The sequence below is a fragment of the Neophocaena asiaeorientalis genome, unplaced genomic scaffold, assembly GCF_003031525.2.
Source record: "Neophocaena asiaeorientalis asiaeorientalis breed wild unplaced genomic scaffold, Neophocaena_asiaeorientalis_V1.1 scaffold182, whole genome shotgun sequence".
Classification (NCBI taxonomy): Eukaryota; Metazoa; Chordata; class Mammalia; order Artiodactyla; family Phocoenidae; genus Neophocaena; species Neophocaena asiaeorientalis.
The window spans coordinates 1,808,868-1,834,265 of record NW_020174648.1 but is presented as its reverse complement, the minus strand read 5'-3'; the positions used below and the strand labels follow the sequence as shown (position 1 = coordinate 1,834,265).

General features: G+C 36.6%; 1 protein-coding gene across 2 annotated transcripts in view; it reads right to left on the bottom strand.

Annotated features, from left to right (window-relative positions):
• Nucleotides 1-25,398, bottom strand: part of ABL2 (ABL proto-oncogene 2, non-receptor tyrosine kinase) — a 101,162-nt gene that overhangs the window by 24,111 nt on the left and 51,653 nt on the right. Inside the window, exons 2-3 of one of the 2 annotated variants that reach the window (XM_024758796.1) lie at nucleotides 3,290-3,352; nucleotides 1,888-2,058 (exon numbers count right to left, since the gene is read on the bottom strand). In XM_024758796.1, the coding sequence (XP_024614564.1) occupies nucleotides 1,888-2,058; nucleotides 3,290-3,352 (234 nt within the window). The remainder of the gene's footprint in view (nucleotides 1-1,887; nucleotides 2,059-3,289; nucleotides 3,353-25,398) is intronic. The other variant, XM_024758797.1, reaches the window with a different exon arrangement.

The following is a 25,398-nucleotide window of genomic DNA, read 5'->3' as shown; positions in this document are numbered from 1 at the left end:
GGATATAAACATTGGCCCTATTGCCAGAGGAATCCTGGGAGAACTTTGTTTTTTAATTCAAGCAAAATACCATCTTTGAAGAAGGAACTAAAATAAGTATTGCTATTTTATTTTTAAAATATTTTTCTTGTCTTTTAAAATCATAAATTAGCTTTAGCATGACATTGTTTTATATTAATAAGAACCTGGATAAAAATCTGGCATTTCGTAGGTTTTAAAAGAAATCACTGTTGGTCATAAGATAACGGGAATCACACTTCTTGGGCTGCACACTAGTAGTTGCCATTACTGGTAACTGATGAATCAATAGGCTTTCTTTATCAATGTTTCCTTGGTGACTGAGCTATCTTGGAAAATAACTGACATGAAAATTATATCTAGGAAAGAATGTTCTGAGTCTTCACTTCACCAACTTCTCCACTGAAGCATCTTAAGGTAAAAGAGTGTGTTGTAGCCCAAAGAGACTACCTACCACGCAGTATAAAATGCTTTTGAAGTCCTTTGTTTTATGCTAAACCTCTGTGTAAAATTTTCCTCCCATCATAAAACACAGCCCCCCACACATGTACAAATACCATCACCAACCTGCTGCCCCTAAAACTACCCAAAATCTTTTAAGTAAACTGATGTTAGGAGATAATAATACGCTTTACTTTTCCTGTACTTTTGAAACCTCCTTGCACATGTACCTCTGGGAGATACCTATACCCCAGTTTGAGAAACTCAGTTTTAAGGATTTCTGCTTTTGAAGAATCTGGCTGGATTTTAAAAATTGATGTATATAAAAATTTTATTTTAATGGTAACATTCCTTGAGTGAAGACCTGTCTTCTTAATTTGGTATATGCACTCCCATTTAATACCTCATTCTGAACCCTTACAAATAATAAGAATATGTTCGACAAATAATCACTGAAGTTACATTTTCACTTAGCTAAAAATTATCCTGAATCTTATTTCTTCCCAGTAGGAAGCTTTCATAAATGAAAAGACAAGAAAAGATTAAGCAGATTAGCAATCCAACTCACGTACACAATGAGAATGTCCTATACTATTTCCTTCTCAAAAAAGTTTCACTTTTTCTGTCCTTGTTCAAAAAACCAATAATGGTTGGTTTTACCTGGACATGTTCTCGATGTTCCCTTTGATAAGAATTTACTACTGAAAATAAACTACTACTCTGTTGAGAGTGTTACTACTATAGAAACCCTTCCTACTAGTCCTTTCATTAACCCATATAAACACAAATGAGAGGTAAGTTGTCTAGGCCAGTGCTACTCAAAGCAGGTCCACAACAAGATGCTTGTGCCAGAATGTGAATCACTGGATTACTTTCTTCCTGCTGAAAGTCTTGTTCCAAAAAAGGAAAATCTCAGCTGAACTAAATAATAAATAGTGTACTTAGCAATGTAGTTGTTTTACATTTTGAGTGAAAGTTCTTAATCCCAGTGCAGACTGGTAACGAATGGTTCTCAAGTAGGCAGTCAGTCCACGAACAACACTTAGAGTAGCACTGGGGTCTGGCAACATGTCATCTTAGCCACAGTTCAGTGAGAAGAGGTGTACGGTAAACCTTACCTTTGTGGCAGGTGAATGCTGGCATATTACGTATAGTACAGAATTCTGAGAATGAGTAAAGTCTATGTATATATCGTGTGGTGTTTTTTCTAAAGTACTTTGTCTCATTTTAGCCTTAATAAAAATCCTATAAAGTAGATAAAGTGGCATTATCCCCTACACAGGTTTAAAAAAAAAAGAATGAACCAAAGGTATCTGGGCCCAAACTGCCTAGCTAATTTTAGTCAGAGGCAGAATCTAGAATACACCCCTTTATTTCTTAACCACTAATAAAAACTGAAAAGTGAGAGGATGTTACATAGAAGCTCACCTTTAGTGATACTCAGTGTGTTATCACCACTTGCTACGAAATCATAAAGTGCAACGAAGAGATTAGGGTCACTCTCAGTGGCTCCAAGCAAGTTCTCCTTGGAGCTCCACCTGATGGCTTCATTCAGGGCCTGGGGTTCAACATCACAACCATAGGGGCGGTGCAAGGCTTCTGAAAGACATAAAGAGAAAGGAGTTCACAGGAAGTCCAGGAGATGGAAATTCATTTGAATTCAGTACATACACAATATTTTAGCTGCTGGCATTATACTGATGGCTCCAGGGTGGAACAAAACTGTTCACATAGTTGTGGAGTCATGAAGAAAGAGCAAAATAGCACCATCTCCTAAGCAGGAGAGAAGTCTACTTGTTGAAAATACAACAAGACAGAGAAAAGAACACAAAACGAGCATTTAGCTGTTATCTGCATTAACCAAAATCAGAAATAAATGAATAGGAAAGGCACAGTTTCCTCAAAATAAAAAAAGAAATCTCAAAAAGAAATGGCAGTTCATTTTATAAAACACACAAGATATTTTCTCTAGGTGACAGTGGTTTTAAGAAGGAATAGTTATGTTTTATAAGTCCTCCCAAAGTACCTTTCTCCCCTTACTCTCTCCATATAAAACAAATTGTGGAAAAGATAACAGAGATTTTAAGAAATATGTACAGATTGCATTAATCCAGACCTTCCATTTACATATACAAAATTACAGAAATAGTGCTTTTAGAAAAAAATCCTAAAATTATCTATTAAATAACAGAAAAATATTTTGGTTTAATACAAAATATTTTTGGCATCCCAAAATACCTTTGTGTTACCATGCACTGTCTATAACACAACAGCTTTCAACTGTTAACTGTTTTAATGAAAAAAATTTTTTACCCTATTTTCTTTTCCTAAGTGGTACATTTTTATAAAATAACTTAGGGCTCTAGAAAATACTGCCAGCAGTGGACATGGTTTATTGAGTTTCTAGCATGTGTACTTGTTGAAGCCTTGTAACACCTGGTTTCTTCCTCAAGGCATTGTGGTTCTTAGATTTAGTTATACTACACAAACAGGTGATCCCTATACCATCTAAGTTAAAGATCACCTGCTTCTCACAGTTCAGGATAATTATACAAAAAATACACTCATCTTTCAGTAGCAATGTTCTTAATCACTAAAAACTGGTTTTTGTGGCAATCTGCCACCATCCAACTGCCTCTGTCATAAAAACAACACTTTTCTAGTATGTCTCTCTCTCCCTCTCCTTCCACTCATTTTTAATTTAAACTTGGTTTTATCATACATGAAGAAGAAAAAACCTTGAATCTGTGATTTTATTTCTTTTCCAATCCATTCCCTCCTCTCCTTCTGTACTGCCAATGTCTTAGTTCAGATTCCCATCATCTCTCACCTGGACTACTGCCTCCAGTCTTGTCTCCCTCAAATCCATCCTCCACACAGCTGGCAAAGTGATCTATTTAAAACAAAAATTTGACCATGTCACTCTTAAGATTCTTTAATAGTTCACCATCAAGCTAAAATCTCTTTAACATGGCCTACAAGGTCTCTTATTATCAGATCTCTACCTATTCCTCCAGCTTCACCTCTCCCCCATTCCACATCTCAAATTTTACATCTGAACATACACCACGATGCTTCTTACCTTTTTGCCTTTGTTCACATAGTCCTATCTACCTAGAATGCGAACTCATTCCACCCTTTTTACCCGTGTCCCCTGCATCGGCAGGCGGCCTCTCAACCACTGCGCCACCAGGGAAGTCCTATTCATTTCATGCTCCTCCTCCCTGTGCTCACAAAAGCGTACACTTGCTGCAGTAACACCTCCTATCTTTATCCTCAATTTATGTTCGTTTCCCCAACTTCACAATGTGCTGCCTGGCATAAGAACTGTATCTCTTTTCTAGCAAGAGTCACATAATACGTGTTCAGTAACTGTTGACTGAATGAATAACCAAAATACACAAAAATATAAGTGACAGGAAACAGTGAGATGCCTTTTAAACTTAAAATAGCATTAACCAATGTTTTTAAAATGGCTTCATAACCATCTGTATCATATAGGCAGAAATTCCTCTTATAGGTTGGATGTTCTTCTAACAGTTTATTTCACTTCTTCACATTCTTTCCTCCTCTTAAAGAGTATATTTTTAAAATTTCACAGCTAATTAAATTGTTTTACATTAAGAATGTTACAACAAACCTGAAGATATGTCCATATGTCCTGAAAAGTTAATTTGAAATAGATTACCTTGCTTCTTGTTTAAATGCAGAATTATAGTGAATAGGAACAGCTGTATTGTATATACTAAGATAACAAATTAGGATTACCAAACAAACAAAATACTGTATCATATAAAACATGCTTCAAACTGGTCTCAGGTACTATGTTTTTCTCCATTCTAATGCAATATTATCTACTCTAATGGAATTTCCATTGGGCTACTTTATTAAAATGAAAAAATTGCCAAAAAGAAGTACAGAGAATATTCTAATATTTTTTAGGTTCTATACTGAATATCACATGTTCCATCCATAATGATAAATGTTTCTTGCCAGTGATAGTGGTAACACATTACAATGTTTTATGATTATTATTTGGCTTAATGATTGTCAAACAGTTCAAGTATATTTCCTTCTTTTTAGATAAAAGAAAGTGCCCCTTGTTTGACATTATAAGAGGAACAAAAACCAAGGGCAACAAGAACTTCTGTACTACCAAGTCAGAAACAGTACTCAAGTAGACAATGAAGCCAACTCTTAAATCCTATCAGGCCCAAAATAACAAATACTGTATATTTATACCTTACTTTGTGAAAACCAGTATATTTAAAATCTAAGATTTACAAAACTAATGATTTTAGTGAACATCTACTATACAGTAGGCACCATGCTGGGCCTCAGAATATAAAGATTAAAAATCACAAATAACATTATTTGGACTTACTATAAAAAACTAGCATCCATTCTTTCCCCCAAATGTGCTGCTCTCACAGAATTTTCCACCTCAGTTAATGGCAAGTCCATCTTTTCAGTTCCTCAGGCCAAAAACCTTGGAAGTTTGAGTACAAACTGTAAGATAAATAAGCTCTGGGGATCTAGTGTATAACACAGTAATTATAGCTAATAATACTGTATTATAAATTTTAAAATTGCTAAGAGACTAGACTGAAATCGTTCTTACCACAAAAAAAAGAAATGGTAATTATGTGACATGATGCAGGTATTAGCTAATGCTATGATGGTAATCATCTTGCATTACCAAAGTGTACCAAATCAACACTTATGTATTATTATACCTTAAACTTACACAATGTTACATGTCAATTATATCAATAAAGGTGGGGAAAGAAAAACAAAAAACCTTGGAATCATTCATGACTCCATTTTTGCTCTCCAACACGAAATCCTATTGGCACTGCCTCCAAGAATATATCTGGAATTTATCCATTTCTCACCCCCTCCACTACTACTGCCCTGTCACCAGCATCATCTCTCAGCTAGATTATTTCACTAGACTTTTAACTGATCTCCATTCGTCTTATCCTAGCTCTCTGACTATTCCCAACACACCAACCAGCTTTTAAAGCATAAGTCAGATTGCTTTACTCCTCTGCTCGAAACTCTTTGATGGCTCCTTATCTTGGAATAAAAGCTAAAGTCCTTACAAGGGGCCTGCAAGGCCCTTTGCAACTTACCTTGCCCAATTCATCTTCCTACTATTCCTCTCCCATTTTACCTCATTCTGACTATTGGCATCCCTGCAGTTGCTTGAACAAGACAGGCACACTCCTACCTCAGGGCCTTTGTACTGGCTTTTCCATCCACCTAAAACATTCTTCCCCAAGACATCCACATGACACTTCACTCAAATGTTACCCTCTTGGTATGGCATTCTCTGACCATCCTATTTTAAAATGCATCTACTCCTGACAACACTTCCACATCCCCCACGCCTCCTTTCCTAATGTATTTCTCTCCATCACTTTTTTTTAATATAAGTTTATTATTATTTTTTTGGCTGTGTTGGGTCTTCGTTGCCATGCGCGGGTTTTCTCTAGTTGCGGCGAGTGGGCTCAGTAGTTGTGGCACATGGGCTTAGTTGCTCCGCAGCATGTGGGATCTTCCCGGACCAGAGCTCGAACCCATGTTCCCTGCATTGGCAGGCGGATTCTTAACCACTGTGCCACCAGGGAAGTCCCTCCATCACTCTTATTACCACAAAATATGTAATTTATCATCACATTCACATCAACTATTACCTCACCCCACTAGAATATTAGTTTCAGGAGGACAGATATTCTTGCCTGCTTTGTTCACTAATAAATTCCAAGCACCCCAAACAGTGAATGCATATAAGAGGCTCTTGAAAACAATTTGTTAAATAAATGAACCATGCATACTGCTATACTCACAGAGGATGCTATGAGAGGACAGAATAAGAAAACAAAACTCCGCAGTCAGAAAAGGTTTCAGAGAAGAGAAAGCATTTAAATTGGATGAGCAGGAATTCTGCTCTGATGATAGTAGAATGACAGACTGTCAAAGTGCAAGAATATGTCTATGACATGTGATTCATCTGTACTGGAGAGGAACTCCATCAAGCTGAAAGGAGGATTTTTAAAGGCAAGTCAGCTTCTTAAAACCATGTTATTTGACAAAAGGAGAAAGGAGAAAAGAGAATGAGACCTGTGGCACAATTTTATGAAAACTTAAAACATATATACAGGCTAAAAAATACCGTACATTTCTGTAATATATAAAAAATAATAAATACAGGAAAACAGTCATTTCTGAGACTAAAAAGTACTAAAAGAACCACAACTTGGAAAACAATCCTTTTTATTCCCCAATCCCCTTCTTCCCATCTCTGGTTTTACAGTCTTTTTGGTCAAGTCAAAAGATCTTATTTTCGGGCTTCCCTGGTGGCACAGTGGTTGAGAGTCCGCCTGCCGATGCAGGGGACTGGGTTCGTGCCCGGTCTGGGAAGATCCCACATGCCACGGAGCGGCTGGGCCCATGAGCCATGGCCGCTGGGCCTGCGCATCCGGAGCCTGTGCTCTGCAACAGGAGAGGCCACAACAGTGAGTAAAAAAAAAAAAAAAAAAAAAAAAAGATCTTATTTCCTTCGTTTCTTCTTTCTTCCCACTCTTTTGTTCTCACAGTACTAAGGCTCTATTTCCTGTACAATCCGCCTGCACAGGATATCCACTTAAACACCATCCTACCCACTAGCACCAAACAAAAGGGGAAATTTTCCAAAGACAAGAAACATCCTAACATTTTCCTGAGGCCAAGAATGAACATGTTTTAAATCATAAAGAGTTAAAGAACTAAATGGGGGAGAGCAAGCTAAGGAATGAAGACAAAAAGAGGGGGGAGGACCTATAGGAAGTAAATGCCACCATGTTATCCAGTAGGTCTAGTCTATGCTACTTTCCTCATCGGCTTAAGACAGTCAAATCTGGATGATTCAGATGTACTGCACCCACCCGAATACAAGTGTGTAGGCTGGGAATGTTTTATTTTTGAACAATGTCAAGTGACTACTATATATGAGGTAACTTAGATAGTGAGTTACCTTTCATTACTCACTATTGTTGAGGTATATCATGGACTTAAGATGACACAACAGAAGACTCTAATTTTTACTTATGGAATATAGGACCCAGGTAGCAGAAATACATTGTGACTATTAAGAAAAGGTAATTTTATTACTTTTTTCTACTAATACACTTGTAGGAAACAATAAAAATAAGGTAAAACATAGAAGTAGCAGCTTGTACAAAGTAAATTATCAGGATTAAACAAGTTAAAATCCAGAATAAAACTCAAATTCAGAGATAATTCCTAAATTTAATGTTTAATGTTTAATTACTGTTTAAATAATGTCTAATGTTTAATTAAAATTAATGTTTAATTTTATTAAAAACACTTTTTACCAATTAGTCATTCAATAACTTTTAGCAGAAATTTCTAGGTAGAAATTTGTCAGGTAGTAATTGGAGAAATTAATATTCAAAATTTTCAGTTTAGGCATTTCCAAGCATTTTTACGAACACTTATCTTGCTAGAATTCTACTTTATCTGACTACATATTCTCTAAGAAGCTAATACTTTTTTTTTTTTTTCTTTTTGGTTGCACCGCACAGCTTGCAGGATTTCAGTTCCCCAACCAGGGGTCAAACCCAGGCCCACGGCAGTGAAAGCGCAGAGTCCTAACCCCTGGACCACGTGGGAAGTCCCTAAGAAACTAATACTTTTTAACACCTCTTTTAAAAACTGTGTAAGTTGGTTAGATAAATCAATTGCTCTCAACATCAAGCCATATGTATCTTAATACTACAAAATATCATATGTCATTCATTTCTTCTTTCATTCAATAGGTACTTACTAAGGCCCTACTATGAAATACCAGGAAAAAAAAAAACACATGAAGCTTCATTGGCCAAGAATAAAGATGATAATAGTAGATAATATTAATTTTTTGAAATCTCCATTCATGCTTGTTTACTGTGATTATGTACCCTCCCCAAACTATCACCCTTATATCATACCTGTCAAGTTGGGTAGAGCAGTTTCTGAGGCCTCACTGCACAGGCAGCAAAGCGATGTGTCCTGATCTCTGCCATAACTATTAGGAAGAAGCAGAGCTGTCCCAAAGACCATTCCTCTGTCCAGAAGCACAAAAGTTTAACTGATCTATGTACAGAGGAAGTCTTGGAATTCCACTCTCTGACAAGCAATACCATATGCATGTGACACTCATTCATGTTCTCAGTAGCCAGAAGGAACCAATGGAAGGGTAAGCGTTTACAAGTCCAAAGTGGGTGAAGAGTTACATAAAGGAAAATGTCTAGTAATTAGCAAAACACTGAGTCAGAATGGAGATACTTCAAAACCTCTGGAACATTTTGAAAAAATAAGTAAAAACCGACACACAAGTAACAAATAATAAAACACATAGGGATTAGTACATATAGATGGGATTTCATTCCTAAGTGATAATGAAGTGAGACTGTAGAGAAAAGTTTCCTTGAAGAAAACGCATTTACAATAAGTGTTTACACTTTTAAGAAAGGAAACCCCTAACAAGACTCATCTTTTGCATCACTTAAATTAGCTCACGAAACCACAAACCCAAAGTCAAAGAAATAGTTACAGTCTGATTCATAAGCACAGAAGCCAGGAAATGATGGCCTTCAGTAAAATTTTGGCTCTATTATCGCTTAATAAAGGTTAAAAACATGGCATAATAGTGCTGAAAACTTTTGAATATTAAAACTTTTAAAAGTGAAAACCTAATCTTTGTTAATACATAGGAACAAAGTTAAATAAAACTTAAGAACCTTATAGGAAATTAGTAAAATCTACAAATATTGGATGACTTTAGTGGTATAATCTACAAAAATAATACAAGAATGTGTTACTGTACACCTAAGAATACTCACTGATTCAAGAAATATTTGCTAAGTACCTACTATGTACCAGCCACTGTGCTTGGTTCCAGGTCAATAAAGGTAATGGTAAAATTATAGATAGCAGAACTGAAATAGCCTTCAATAAAGATGTTACAAAATTATAATGTAAACTTAAAGAATGAATGACTTTGATGTAGGTAATTATTAACAGTGTTAAAAAAAAACCTTATGCACTCAAAGAAATTAACTTTTATGAAGCCAATACTGTTAACATCATGGGGAAAGCAAGAGTTAAATGACTAATGGGTTACCTCAAATTAATGACTCAGAATTTCAAATACGGGGTTGAGGGCTTCCCTGGTGGCGCAGTGGTTGAGAGGCCGCCTGCCGATGCAGGGGACACGGGTTCGTGCCCCGGTCTGGGAGGATCCCACATGCCGCGGAGCGGCTGGGCCCGTGAGCCATGGCCGCTGAGCCTGCGCGTCCGGAGCCTGTGCTCCGCGACGGGAGAGGCCACAACAGTGAGAGGCCCGCGTACCGCAAAAAAAAAAAAAAAAAATACGGGGTTGAATTTCTCCTTCCCTAAATTACACAAAATAAAAGGCAAAGGAGCTCCATAATTCATATTTTATACATATCTATATTCTATACCATATGATTTACTATTTAATCAGTAAATCTGCTATTTAAATTACCAATAATAGTTACATTTTTAAGGCTCCTATATTGTTACCAGGAGTACAGAGAGAATGAACAAATAAACAAAATGTGGTACATACAACAGAATATTATTCAACCATAAAAACGAATAAAATTTTAATATATGCTACAACATAGATGGGCCTTGAAAACATTATGCTAAGTGTAATAAGTCAGGCACAGAAGGACAAATATTGTATGATTCCACTTATGTGAAATACCTAGAAGTTGTTCTAGTTCTGGAAATGGGTGACTGTACTTAAGGCTACTAAACTGTACACCTTAAAATAGTTTAAAAGGTAAGTTTTATGTATATTTTATAATTAAAAATGTTTAATTAAAAAATAAGTACTGACGTCTCCAAAGACCTCTGTTATGTGGGTTACATCTATCATTATTTATCATATTTGAAATTAAAACTGAGAAACTATAATATTAATTTTAAAATAACAATAAACTCATGTTAACATATTTTATTAAAAATAACTACCCTTGAAAAGATAATTAAGAGTAACATTGTCATTTTCTGCAAATCTCTTAATATCTAGCTTAAAACAAGATAGTAGAATCTTCATTCTGCATTTGATCTGCTGTGATGTTATTTTTGTTTAAGTATATGAAAATCTTATTGCACACAGATATGGAGGTATAAAAGGAAGGTATATTTTAACATTCTTTCAGATTATTATGGATATTCTTCTTTGATACCACACCAAAACTCAACAAAGGTTAACTGTAAATTGAAATCTGAAACCACACAGACAAAATTTTCATAATCTGTCAAATTAAAATTTGTTGGAGGGCTTCCCTGGTGGCGCAGTGGTTGAGAGTCTGCCTGCCATTGAAGGGGACATGGGTTCATGCCCCGGTCCGGGAGGATCCCACGTGCCGGGGAACGGCTGGGCCAGTAAGCCATGGCCACTGAGCCTGCACATCCGGAGCCTGTGCTCTGCAGCGGGAGAGGCCACAACAGTGAGAGGCCCGTGTACCGCAAAAAAAAAAAAAAAAATTGTTGGTTTATCTTGTACTTGGAATGGGTCTATTCTGTACTTCGCATTTTTTAACATCATGCATTGATCATCTGGAAATCATGCTTCACTAAATGCTGACATACTTCATTATATAACATTGAAACATCCTATTCATTACTATCACCATCAACCTCATCACAAAAGTTTTAAGAAGTTGTCATGATCAGAATTTTTATTGAATCATGTAATTTTATTGAATTCTAATTTGTGCTTAAAAGCTCAAATTCTACCATTTCCAACAATTAATACCTGTCTTCTTTGAAAGAGCAAACTCACTACATTCACTTTTGAGAAAATGTCTACCAAATCCCAAATCTGAATAGTTTCTTGTTCAATCTTTCAAGTGAAAATAGTGTTCCATGAAAAAAACAGCCAGTTCAGCTCAAAACACACAAAAATTGCACATGGCTCTCTCTAAAAACAGCCACAATATTTTGGCAAGCAGCAGAAGTACTTTATGCATACTTTCCATTTTGTCACATAGAATACTAAAAAGACATGTACCTGAGAATCAAGATTTTTATAAAATTAATCATTTTTACTGCTTAATCAAGGAAATTCTTAAGTAAAACTGTTTTGTTAGACTTTTTGTTTTATACTGGAGTATAGTCGATTAACAATGTTGTGACAGTTGCAGGTGCACAGCAGAACAACTCAGCCATACATATACATGTGTCCATTTTCCCCCAGACTCCCCTCCAATCCAGGCTGCCACGTAACACTGAGCAGAGCTCCCTGTGCTATACAGTAAGTAGGGCCTTGTTGGTTATCCATTTTAAATATAGCAGCGTGTACATATGTATATGTATAACTGATTCACTTTGTTATAAAGCAGAAACTAACACACCATTGTAAAGCAATTATACCCCAATAAAGATGTTAAAAAAAATAAAAAATAAAATAAAATGGTAGACCTAAATCCACATATTTATAATTACATTAAAGGACAATGGCCTAAACACAGACATATGGCAGATATATGATCCAACTATAGGCTATCTAATAGAAACTCATTTCAAATATAATCACAGGGGCTTCCCTGGTGGTGCAGTGGTTGAGGGTCTGCCTGCTGATGCAGGGGACACGGGTTCGTGCCCCGGTCCGGAAGGATCCCACGTGCCACGGAGTGGCTGGGCCCGTGAGCCGTGGCCACTGAGCCTGCACATCCGGAGCCTGTGCTCTGCAACAGGAGAGGGCCACAGCAGCGAAAGGCCCGTGTACCGCAAAACGAAACAAAACAAAACAAAAACCAAATATAATCACATAAGTAGGTTAAAAATAAAAGGATGAAAACGTATGTCCACACAAAAACCTGTACATGAACATTCACAGCATTATTCATAATACCCAAAAGTGGAAACAACAAAATGTCCATCAATTAATGAATGGATAAAGTTACTCAGCAATAAAGAGGAATGAAGTACTGATACATGCTATAACATAGATGAACCTTGAAAACATTAAGCCAAGTGAGAGAAGCCAGTCAAAATGAACATATATTCTGTGATTCCATTCAGATGAAATGTCTAGAATTGGTAAATCCATTGAGACAGAAAGTAGGTTAGTGGTAACCTAGGACTGGGGGTGTGGGGAGGAATATGGAATGACTGCTAATGGCTACAAGGTTTCTTTGGGGGCCTTATAAAAATGTTCTAAGATTAGATTGTACTGATGGTTGATGAACTCTGTGGATATACTAAAAACCACTGAATTATACACTTTAAATGGGTGAATTTTATGATATGTGGATCTATATCTCCATAGAACATTAAAAACATTATGCTATATGAAAGAAGCCAGATTAAAAGTCTACATATTGCATGACTCCATTCATATGAAATCTCCAAAAAAAGCATATGTAGAGAAAAGGAGATTAGTGGTTACCTGGGACTGGGTTAGGAATGCTGACTGACTACAAACTAGTACAAGGGATGTTATGGGTGATGGAAATGTTTTAACAACTATATTGTAGTGACGGCTGCATAACTACGTATATTTTTTAAAAATCACTGAATTGTACATCTTTTAAAATATAAGTTTTATAGAATGTAAATCATAAGTCAATAAAGTTTTTGAGCCAATTGTGAACTCTTCACTCCTTGAAGAGGCTGCATTCCAGTTTGCCCCTGAGCAGTTAGGGAGGGATTCTGCTCCATGGAAAAGGACCTCTCTCCTAAAGAGACACAGCCTGTTGCCTCCATCACAGCTTCCCTTTGGGCTCATTTCAAGCTTGGCCGAACTGGGGAACGAACTGGGGAACAGAATGGAGACTGTCCTGCATTCCCCTTTCCTCTGCCTCAATATGTCTTTATAACATCAGTTGGTGTCTTACAAAGGGAAAGGGAAGCCCATACACACCCAGAACTCTTGTTGGTCAGAGATTCCCTAAGTGTCTGTCCTTGCCTGAGTTTCGTGTGCCTGTGTTGTGAACCTTGGAACTCTGGAGTTGGGGAGGGGGGCCCAAGTATTGCCCTAAGAATGCTTACTGTTCTTTTATTGTTGGGATCTGTTCTTGGGTAGGGTGGCAGTTTGGGAAGCTTGACTTTGTCTTCGTCAATAAACTCTCATTTACACAAAGGAAAAAGAAAAAGAAAAAAGTCAATAAAGTTGTTCTTTTTTTTAAAATAAATTTATTTTTGGCTGCATTGGGTCTTTGTTGCTGCCCATTGGCTTTCTCTAGTTGCAGAGAGCGGGGGCTACTCTTCATTGCGGAGTGCGGGCTTCTCACTGCGGTGACCTCTCTTGTTGCGGAGCTCTGGCTACTGAGCAGGCTTCAGTAGTTGTGGCTCACGGGCTCTAGAGCACAGGCTCAGTAGTTGTGGCACACGGGCTTAGTTGCTCCACAGCATGTGGGATCTTCTCAGACCAGGTATCAAACCCATGTCCCCTGCATTGACAGGCGGATTCTTAACCACTGCACCACCAGGGAAGTCCCAATAAAGTTTTTAATAAGGCATAAAAGGTGAAAAAAAACAAGCAAAACCAGACTTTTGTTCTCTGAAAGATACTGTTAGGAGCATGAAAATATAAGCTATAAATGGGAGAAAATATTTGCAAATTATATGCCTTACTCATTAATTTTCCTAAAATATGTATTTAATATCTGTTGACATATCATTTTTTCCTAATTATAGAAGCAATACTTGCCCATTTTCTAGAATCCAAAACACACAGGAAGGAAGACAATTAAAAGCAATCAGGATCCCATCACTCAGAAATAACTACTGATAATATTTTTCATACATTTATAACCAGTCTCTTTCTTATCTTGTTCTTAAATATGTTCTCTAACACATACTCTTACATCAATTTTTAGCCTTGAGATTAAAATTAATATATAATCTACCAATTCCTATAACTTAAGATTTGGAACTTGGCAATAGAAAGAATTTAGTTCATAGATTTGTTTGGGACATGTGCAAATTTTATTTATTTCATTTAGATTTTTGTTCTACATATTCAGATTCCTAAGATCCAAAATTTATAAAAGCAATATGCTTTTTAGAAAGAAATTCAAAGCAACTTTATCAATAGGTAAGTAGTTTTTATATCTTTATAAAGCATAAACAATTTTAACTTTCAAGGATGAACAAAATTTAAAATGAAACATATGTTATAATCTATTCCTAAAGTATTTTACCCATTTTGTGGCCAAAATATCAACTGCCCAAAAGTAAAAATAGTCCTCACATGTTCCCAAAATCAAATAGCAAAGTTTTCAAAGTCTGAATATTTCAGAAATTTATTGTAATGAGCTTATAATTTTGATTATTTTCAAATGCCATACTTAATTATGTATTGGTCTCCATGAAAAGAGAAGTTGATGTCTCCTTGCCATTCGCGTATCTTTACTCTCCTCACAAAACTGAATTAGAATCTTGACTTTCAACTCCACTCTCAAGGAAATGGAGAACTTGCTATAATTTATTATATTCAGAGATGTTGACTGGGCCACATTTTCTCTGTCTACTGTGTTTTTCTCCTGCTTCTTTTTAGAAGGTATGGTCTTTTCATGCAACAAAAGAGGTAAGATCTATAACTTGGTCCTAGCTAACTATATTTCTTCAATAGGCTTGAAGCAAAAACTCCTTCTAATAACAAAGTGTATCCTGCCTTGCTTATTAGTTCCATGTGCAGATGTCATTCTTGAAAGAGAATACTGTTTAAAGGAGCGATGTAAGGGGAACTTAGGGATTGTGCTGTCTCTAAGAGAATTATTTAATATCATCCTCTAATAGCACCCCCTTCTCATTATTTCTCACACTATCATTTGCCCTCTTTTTGAAGGTATAGTTGTCGTGAGATAGTATTAAAATATTTGCATTTGGCAAAGAGTCACCCAGCCATTTGCAGATAAGATTATTTAAACAGATAGCTGTTTGCCTTCAACAACGTGATCACTAATTTTCCTCTATACTAATCACTGTACCTTGCACATAGTAGGCACTCAGTATTTTTTAATTAGTGTTCACAAAACTCTGCCAGCATGAGTTTTCCATGCAAATTAAAAATGACTCAAAGCGATTTTAGCTCTCTCTACACTTTGATTATAATAATAGCTACCACTTATGGAGCACATATAAACCAGACACTTTACACACTTTAATTGATATATTACAAATTATAATATTATTAACTATAGCCCTGAAGGACAGGCTTTATTATCACCAATGTACAAATGCTCAGAAATGCTAAGTATTTTATTCAAGCTCCAGAGCTAGTTGGTGAAGCCAGGATTCAAAACCATAGGTCATGTATAACTCCAAAGCCCATGCTCCTTTCACTATTCAAGGCTGCCTCAATAGAGAGCGGTACAAAAACAACTACTGGGAAATGTTTTCTTCTTACCTTCTAGAGAAGAATTTTAAGACAGCCAGACTCCCCAAGTGGAATGAACTTGATTCATCTGTCCTATATAGGATGACATTTAAGAGTCAAACCTAAGAGACTAATCAGAATAATATACATGTGCTCACCAACCAATGGATTCCATCAAAGGAAACTGGAAACTGCTGGAATTTACTCCCAGCAGCAGAGTAATTACAAATTTTTCCAGAGTTAAGGCACAATGACTCAGAAGAGTTTTAAAAATTTGTGTAGGTCATGCCTGAACTCAGAATGCATCCAAAAATATAACCTTTCTTTAACTGACAACTTTCATCTCCTCTTTGAAGAATCTTATTTAGACCAAAACAAAACTGTGTCTTTACTTTTGATTTGTCCTCAAATATGAAAGAATGAGCCGAACAAAAGGCTTCCCTTAATGTACGGCTCATCTCACAAACATCTCAAACAAAAAAATACTGTATATGTGGGCATTCATTAGGAAATATTTCTTATAGTTCTGAAGGTCCTCTAACCTTACCCTCTAGGACACCTGTCACTGCCCTGGAGATAATTTAGTAACATAATCCTTTCATGTGATGCTAAAAATCAAAAAAGCTGGTCTTTCCTGTTTCCGACTGGTGGAGCTAGTTTTCCAATGTCTATGAAGAGGCATGTGTATGTGCATATACTACACTCTCTATACTTGGGTCCTGGCTGCAAGCTATTTCCTGCTGGCTGAATTCAGATATTTCCAATGGACTTAACTAAAAGAAACAAAGACCTGATTCATTACCCTTATTTCAGCAGCAATGGCTGTCCAAAGCAATAGAACCTTCCCTACAGCACGAGTGTTAGAGGTAAGAAGGAAAGAAAACATACTTCAAATTACAAAATTCTTTTGGTCTAGGGCTCAAAATAATATATATATATATTTGTTCAAATAATCTATAAAAACATGCTCAGTATTCAATCCGTATAATTTCATTGCTAAACTCTGTACTTCTCTCCAGCTTAAAACAAGACTACCAGTGAAATTACTGAAAAATTTTACAGATACGTCTTAGTTAATAAAGCTCTCAGAGTTATTTTACTAAAAGATCTGTCTGAGAATACACAGTACTATAAGTACTACATAAATACTATGTATTATGTAACGGTGTACTATGACTCAAAGTTCACTATTATCACTGGCTTAATTTATGATGTGGGGTAAAATCATACAGGGCAGCAAAAAACCTCTGCTTTAACACCACCACCACTGCCAATAATGTCTTTCCAGGTCACTAGTTCAAATATCCAGGTGAGAGTTGTAGGTGAAAAGGGAAGAAAGGGGAGGAAAAGGGAAGAGGGAGGAAAGGAGGAAAAAAGAATACTTTAGAGGTATCCAAAAGATAAAAATACAGAATCCTTAAGAGCAGGAGCTAGTAGAATTTCTTCACCAGGATATCTGGGCCCAGATCAAGAGAGCAGTGGCTTTGTGCATTTAAAGTGTTACAAATTTCAATTTCCCCTTTCAGTTTTGCTACATTTCCACTGATTCTATCTTGATGATGGAAGGGCAGAATACTGTGCTCACTAGTAACATTTACAGGACAGACTGAGGAAGAATGTAAATCAGATATCAAAACTCTTCCTAAATGCTAAGCCAGACTGTGAGGAAAAGAAATAAGGGACAGGGAAGAATAAGTTAAGAGGTTGAAAAAAGCAATGTTATATTAACCCCACAGGAGCAAAACTTAAATTCTGGACTTTTGAGCACCATATCGTTTAGGAGCAATTTAGAAGACAGAGAATGGGAGAAAATTAACATCTAACAGTTGCTGAGTATTTGTATCAAGCCAAGCACTTACATCTATTACCACTAATCCTCATCTTAACAATGATAAAAATATAATATTATCCCTTTTTTCAGACAGACCACATAATGCAAACTATATGTATTTTTTATTTTAATTTATGACTATAACCAGAGACAATTTTGGAGTAAGATTTGAAATTCTGCTTCTAACATTTATAAGCCTTGAAATTGTGGGCAATTAATAACTCTGAAAACAAATAAAGCCATCCTATTTACAGCATGGCACAACAGAACCATGATAGTATTACAAAGTCACATGCATTTTATTAAATATTCTCCTATGCCAAGGATCACGTGCCCTGAACTGCCTAAACCAGAATGTTTTATGGACCTCCACAATCACCTGATTGTTTGGCTTTCTGTACTCATGCAGTAAAACTGACCTCTGACCTTCCACCTAAGGTGGAAATGGCTGAGTAAAACAAGGTCTTTTCCATGATGAAGGAGGAAAAAAGAAAAGATAAAAGCCAGAAAAAGATACCACAAGAATACTACAGATCAATACATCTTATAAATACAGATGCAGAAATCCCCAATAAATTACTAGCCAACCAAATGCAGGAGCATATTAAAACGACTATACACCATACCAAGTGGGAATTATCCCAGGAATGTAAGGTTGATTTGACATACAAAAATCAAACAATGCAGGACTTCCCTAGTGGCACAGTGTTTAAGAATCCACCTGCCAATGCAGGGGACACAAGTTCGAGCCCTGTGGTCCAGGAAGATCCCACATGCCAACTAAGCCCATGTGCCACAACTACTGAGCCTGCACTCTAGAGCCCACGAGCCTCAACTACTGAAGCACATGTGCCTAGAGTCCATGCTCCACAACAAGAGAAGCCACCGCAATGAGAAGCCCGCACACCGCAATGAAGAGTAGCCCCCACTCGTGCAATTAGAGACGGCCCGCACACAGCAACAAAGACCCTACACAGCCAAAAATAAATATTTAAAAATTCAATCAATGCAATACACCAAGTTAATAGACTAAATGGAAAAAAACATATGATCATCTCAAAATAACTCCTTATTATGTGGGGAAATTTTTCTAAAGCATTCCTATTTAGATATATAATTTCTAGCTTTTAAAAAGAGATGTTTTAGGGACTTCCCTGGTGGTCCAGTGGTTAAGAATCCGCCTTTCAATGCAGGGGACACAGGTTTGATCCCTGGTCGGGGAACTAAGATCCCACGTGCCATGGGGCAACTAAGCCCACGCACCACAACTAGAGAAGCCCATGCACCACAACCAGAGAAGCCTGTGCACTGCAACAAAGAGCCCATGCGCTGCAAGCAACACACCGAAGACCCAGAGCAGCCAAAAAAAAAAAAAGACAACTGCTATTAAAAAAATAAAAAGAGGCGTTTTGAAGGCATGCTTTGCAGAATTCTTTCTAGTTGTGTTTAACAAGAGTATATAATATCATGACTGATTTAATGAGTACCTTACACATGTGAAGTGTAAGGCACATGAAATTTGATTTAATTAAAACTGCCTTTCAAGACAGCTGTTATGAGTATAAATATGCATTAGAGCATAGTAGTTAAGAGCATAGACTCTGAAGCCAGATTCCCTGTGTCTGAATCCTAGTTCTACACTTAGTAACTGTGTGACCTTCATCAAGTTAACATTTCTGTGCCTCAGTTTCCACAACCAAAAATGGACAGTATGATAGTACCTACTGTTATAGAAGAGGCATAAGAATTAAATGTTATTGTATGTAAAGATGTTAAAACAGTGTCTGATACAAAATAAGAGCTGTATAAAAAGTTAATTTGGTTGGTGAAGATGAAAAGGCTAATTAGAAGGAATGTACACCAAGCCCTATCTTCAGACCTTAGCAATGAAGTTTCTGCCTTTTCTATCAGACTGTACTGGATGATCAGATGAAAGCTGGTTTCATCCAACTTTAATGTGGGTAAGATGCATACTCTAAGAACAGATAATCTCTTTAATCTGGAATCCTTAGAACATGATGTCCAAGATCAATTAATTTTCCAGTTCACAGAGGGGATCTATGCTAACTCTTTTCTTCTCACAACTAAGGTAACACATGGTGTAATAGTCACAGAGCACATGAAGATTATCACATCTTGCTGGTGAAGGAGTGGTAAGTAGTCCTAGACAAGACAGTGCCTCAAATGTACTGACAGACTGTTTCATAAATTATCAGCAACAGCTGTTTATGATGGGATTTCTGGTTCAGGTGATTTCTTGATTTTCTGCCTATGAATTTAAGAGATTAATCTATTTAAGAAAAAGGCTAGACTTCCTGCTAACATCTGGAAAAAGGCAAGGATGCCCACTCTCACCACTTCTATTCAATGTAGTATTGGTAGTCCTAGCCACAGCAATCAGACAAGAAATAAAAAGTATCTAGATTGGAAGGAAAGAGGTAGAACTGTCACTATATGCAGATGACATGATACTATCTATAGAAAACCCTAAAGACTCCACACAAAAACTACTAGAACTAAAAAAAATAAAAAATAAATAAATTTTAAAAAACTACTAGAACTGATAAACGAATTCAGCAAGGTAGCAGGGTACAAGATTAACATATGGAAATCAGTTGCATTTCCTTACACTGACAGTGCAATATCACAAAGAAAAAGTAAAAACACAATCCCTTTTAAAATCACATCAAAAAAATTAAATACCCAAGAATAAACCCGACCAAGGTGGTGAAAGACTTATATGTTGAGAAATATAAAACACGGATAAAGGAAAATGAAGATGATTCAAAGAAATGGAAAGATATCCCATGCTCTTAGATTGGAAGAATTAATATTGTTAAAATGGCCATACTATCCAAAGCAATCTATAGATTTAATGCGATCCCTATCAAGTTGCCCATGACATTTTTCACAGAACTAGGACAAATAATACTAAAATTTACATGGAACCACAAAAGACCCAGAATTGCCAAAGCAATCCTGAGGAAAAAGAACAAACCTGAAGGCATAACCCTCCCAGACTTCAGACAATACTACAAAGCTACAGTAATCAAAACAGCATGATACTGGCACAAAAACAGACACATGGATCAACGGAACAGAATAGAGAGCCCAGAAATAAACCCACACACCTATGGTCAATTAATCTTTGACAAAGGAGGCAAGAATATACAATGGAGAAAAGATGTTCTCTTCAGCAAGTGGTGTTAGGAAAACTGAACAGGCACATGTAAATCAGTGAAGCTAGAACTCTTGCTCACACCATACACAAAAATAAACTCAAAATGGCTTGAAGACTTAAATATAACACATGACACCATAAAACTCCTAGAACATAGGTAAACATTATCTGACATAAATCATAGTAATGTTTCATAGGTCAGTCTCCCAAGGCAAAAGAAGTAAAAGCAAAAATAAACCAATGGGACCTAATCAAACTTACAAGCTTTTGCACAGCAAAAGGAAACCATAAACAAAACAAAAAGACAACGTATGCACTGGGAGAAAATATTTGCAAACAATGCAACTGACAAGGGATTAATTTCCAAAATATACAAACAGCTCATATAGCTCAATATCAATAAACAAAGCCGGTACTTCCCTGGTGGTCCAGTGGTTAAGAATCTACCTTCCAATGCAGGGGACATGGGTTCGATCCCTGGTCAGGGAACTAAGATACCAAATGCCGCCAGGCAACTAAGCCTGCACACCACAACTACTGAGCTTGAGTGCTCTAGAGTCAGCGTGCCCCAACAAGAAAGCCTGTGTGCCACAACTACTGAGCCTGTGCACTCTGGGGCCCATGCGTCACAACTAAGGAGAAGCCCACGCGCCTCAACAAAGAGCCCACCTGGCACAACGAGGGATCCCACATGCCACAACTAAGACCCAATGCAGCCAAATAAGTTAAAAGAATAAATATTAAAAAAAAAATCAAAAGATGGGCAAAAGATCTAAATAGATATTTCTCCAAAGAAGACATACTGATGGCCAACAGGCACATAAAAAGATGCTCAACATTGCTAATTACTAGAGAAATGCAAATGAAAACTACAATGAGGTATCAACTCACACCAGTGAGAATGGCCATCATTAAAAGTCTACAAATAATAAATGCTGGAGAGGGTGTGGAGAAAAGGGAACCCCCCTACAACGGTGGTGGGAATGTAAAGTGGTATAGCCACTATGGAGAACAGTATGGAGGTTCCTTAAAAAACTAAAAATTGAGCTAACATATGACCTAGCAATGCCACTCCTGGGCATATATCTGACGAAAACTCTAATTCCAAAAGCTGCAGGCACCCCAATGTTCACAGCAGCAATATTTACAACCGCCAAGACATGGAAGCAACCTAACTGCCCATCAACAGATGAATGGATAAAGAAGATGTGGTGTATATATATATATATATATACACAATGGAATATTAGCCATAAAAAACAATGAAATAATGCCATTTGCAGCAATATGGATGGACCTAGAGATTATCATACTAAGTGAAATCAGACAGAGAAAGACAAATACCGTATGATATCACATGTGGAATCTAAAAAAATGATACACATGAACTTATTTACAAAATAGAAAAAGATTTAGAAAACTAAGTTATAGTTACCAACAGGGAAAGCAGGGGAAGATACATTAGGAGCATGGGATTAACAGATACACAATACTATAATATAAAATAGATAAACAACAAAGTTCTACTGTATAGCATACGAAACTATATTCAGTATCTTGTAATAACCTATAATGGAAAACAATCTGAAAAGAATATATATGAATATATATATATATATACATACACACGTGTCTGTACATATATACACAAAAAACAGAATCACTTTGACGTACACCAGAAATTAACACAACATTGTAAATCAACTATACTTCAATAAAAAAGAAAGAGGCTAGAGAATATGGTGGGATCTCTGCCTATCCCTTCAAAATTTGCCATTTTGAGTTGTTTTGCTGAATATCATTACCTTGCAGCCTTCCTGGAATTCTGATTAAAAGCCATGGGTAGCTACACTTTCTTATACTTCACTAACATAGAATTATATTAATCTCTCAAATAACCTGAACTGGATTGATGTAATGTGTTTAAATATAAGCTTCTCTGAAGCTGCTTGTATTGATACAGAATCATTTTTTTATACAACTACTCTATTTTCTGCACCATTCCTACCTATCAAAACACTGTTTAACAGAGCTGGAGGAATCAGGCTCCCTGACTTCAGACTATACTACAAAGCTACAGTAATCAAGACAGTATGGTACTGGCACAAAAACAGAAATATAGATCAACAGTACAGGATGGAAAGCCCAGAGAGTATAGGGAGGGTGGGAGGGAGACTCAAGAGGGAGGAGATGTGGGGATATATGTATATGTATAGCTGATTCACTTGTTATGAAGCAGAAACTAACACACCATTGTAAAGCAATTATACTCTAATAAAGAAGTTTAAAAAATTTTTTTAAAAAACACTGTTTAAGGGATATCCCTGGTGGTCCAGTGGGTAAGACTCCACACTCCCAATGCAGGGGGCCAGGGTTCAATCCCTGGTCAGGGAACTAGATCCTGCATGCATGCTGCAATTAAAAGCCCACAGGCCACAACTAAGAAGTCCACATATGGCAACTAAAGATCCCACGTGCCGCAACTAAGACCCGGCACAGCCAAAATAAATAAATAAATGTATTTTTTAAAATAAAATAAAGAGGTCGTATAGTTTAAAAATGAAATATTGCTTTGTTTACTGTCTTTCTAGACACAAAAAAATAAAATAAAATTCAACTTAAAAAGCACTATTTAAATTGAATACCAACCTTTTGGAACATGTATAAATATATATATAATTATCATATTAGTATGTATCTAATTAGTGCACATCTAACTATCTAATTCTCATAATAATCCTGTCAGGTAAATAACTTATCCAAGATCATACAGATTTGCTCCAATTTCCTTCATCTTCCTTACATGTTATACTTTATAATAAAAATTCACCTTTGAAAGATAATACTGAAACATAAGTGTTCCATAAAATACTTAAATTATTAATAAAATAGCATGTACCTTTTATGACAATTTACAATTTTTTTAATGGAATCATTTAATTGAGAGTTTCTCAGCCATGACACTTCTGACATTTGGGCCAGATAATTCTTTGTTTTGGGGAGGTGTCCTGTGCATTGTAGGATATTTAGCAGCATCCCTAGCTTCTACCCACTAAATGCCAATAGCACCCCATCCCCAGCTGTGAAAACCAAAAATGCCTCAAAAGGTTGTCAAATGTCCCTTGGATGGCAAATTGCCCCACTGTTAATCTTTACAACAATCCTACAATATATAGGGCTTTGACAAAAATCCTGAGTGGTACTCAAGCCCATTTTCAGACTTTGAATCTAGTGCTCCTCCCTCTACAGCACTTCTGCTCTACCTTATATGCTCCCAACCCGTAATCCAAGGAAAATATGTGATAGTGTGACCTTGCTTACAAACATGTACAAATGAAACGGTCATAAAACATTTTTACTACATGTGACGCATTCTTATGTTCCCTTTTCTTTTCCTCTCTACCATCTCAACTGCTAGGGTGGCTCCCCACTGGACTGATTTCACAACCCATAATTGGAAACTACTGTCTAAGTAAATAAAATGAGTCAATCTGTTGTATGAGTTTTCTAATGTGTTTTATAAAGTTTTTCAACATCAGTAGATAGTACAAAAAGATATTCTGGTTAATCCTAGTCAGACCTAGATGATCTGAATCTTCTCTTCTCAGTTGTTGCTCCTCTGCTAACAAAACCCCAAACTGAGTGATTCCCCAAGTGGGTTCTTCAGCCTTAGTGCACACGAGAATTACCTGAAGCAGCTGCTGGAAAACACAGGTTTTCCTCTGAGAAAACACTCTTGAGTTTCTGATTCAGTTGGCCTAGGGTGGGACCTGAGAATCTGCATTTCTACTATCACCCAGAGGTGAAATTGATGGTACTGGTGTAGGAATCAAATGTTCAAACTACTGCCTAGAACTGCCTTAGAAATGGAATAAATGAGTCATAAAAAGAGATTTCTTTTTAAAAGCATATGATTTTTTAAATGCTTGTTTCAAGACTTAAAACTAAATGAAATCATGTATCTATATATTTAACAAATAATGAGTGTTTATCATGTGCCACACTATTTGGGGTAACATACTAATAAGTCAGTATTTCCCAAAGTATGTTCCATGAAAGTAGATTGAGTAGATGTCACACAACAATACTGAATAAAACAAGTCTTACAACAAAGAAATATCTAACTTAATTAGAGTCATTAATATACTCATGTTTATAGTAGCCATCCAAAAGGCAGCTACAGCACGTAGCATATCTCAGATTTCTTTTCTCAGTCTGCAATTTTGTTTTTTTTTTTTGCAGTACGCAGGCCTCTCACTGTCGTGGCCTCTCCCGTTGTGGAGCACAGGCTCTGGATGCGCAGGCTCAGCAGCCATGGCCCACAGGCCCAGCCGCTCCATGGCACATGGGATCCTCCCAGATCGGGGCACGAACCCGTGTCCCCTGCATCAGCAGGCAGACTCTCAACCACTGTGACATCAGGGAAGCCCTCAGTCTGCTATTTTTAAGCATCTCAAAAAACTAGTATTCTGTTGTACAGCAGAAAGTAACACAACATTGTAAAGCAAGTATACTCCAATA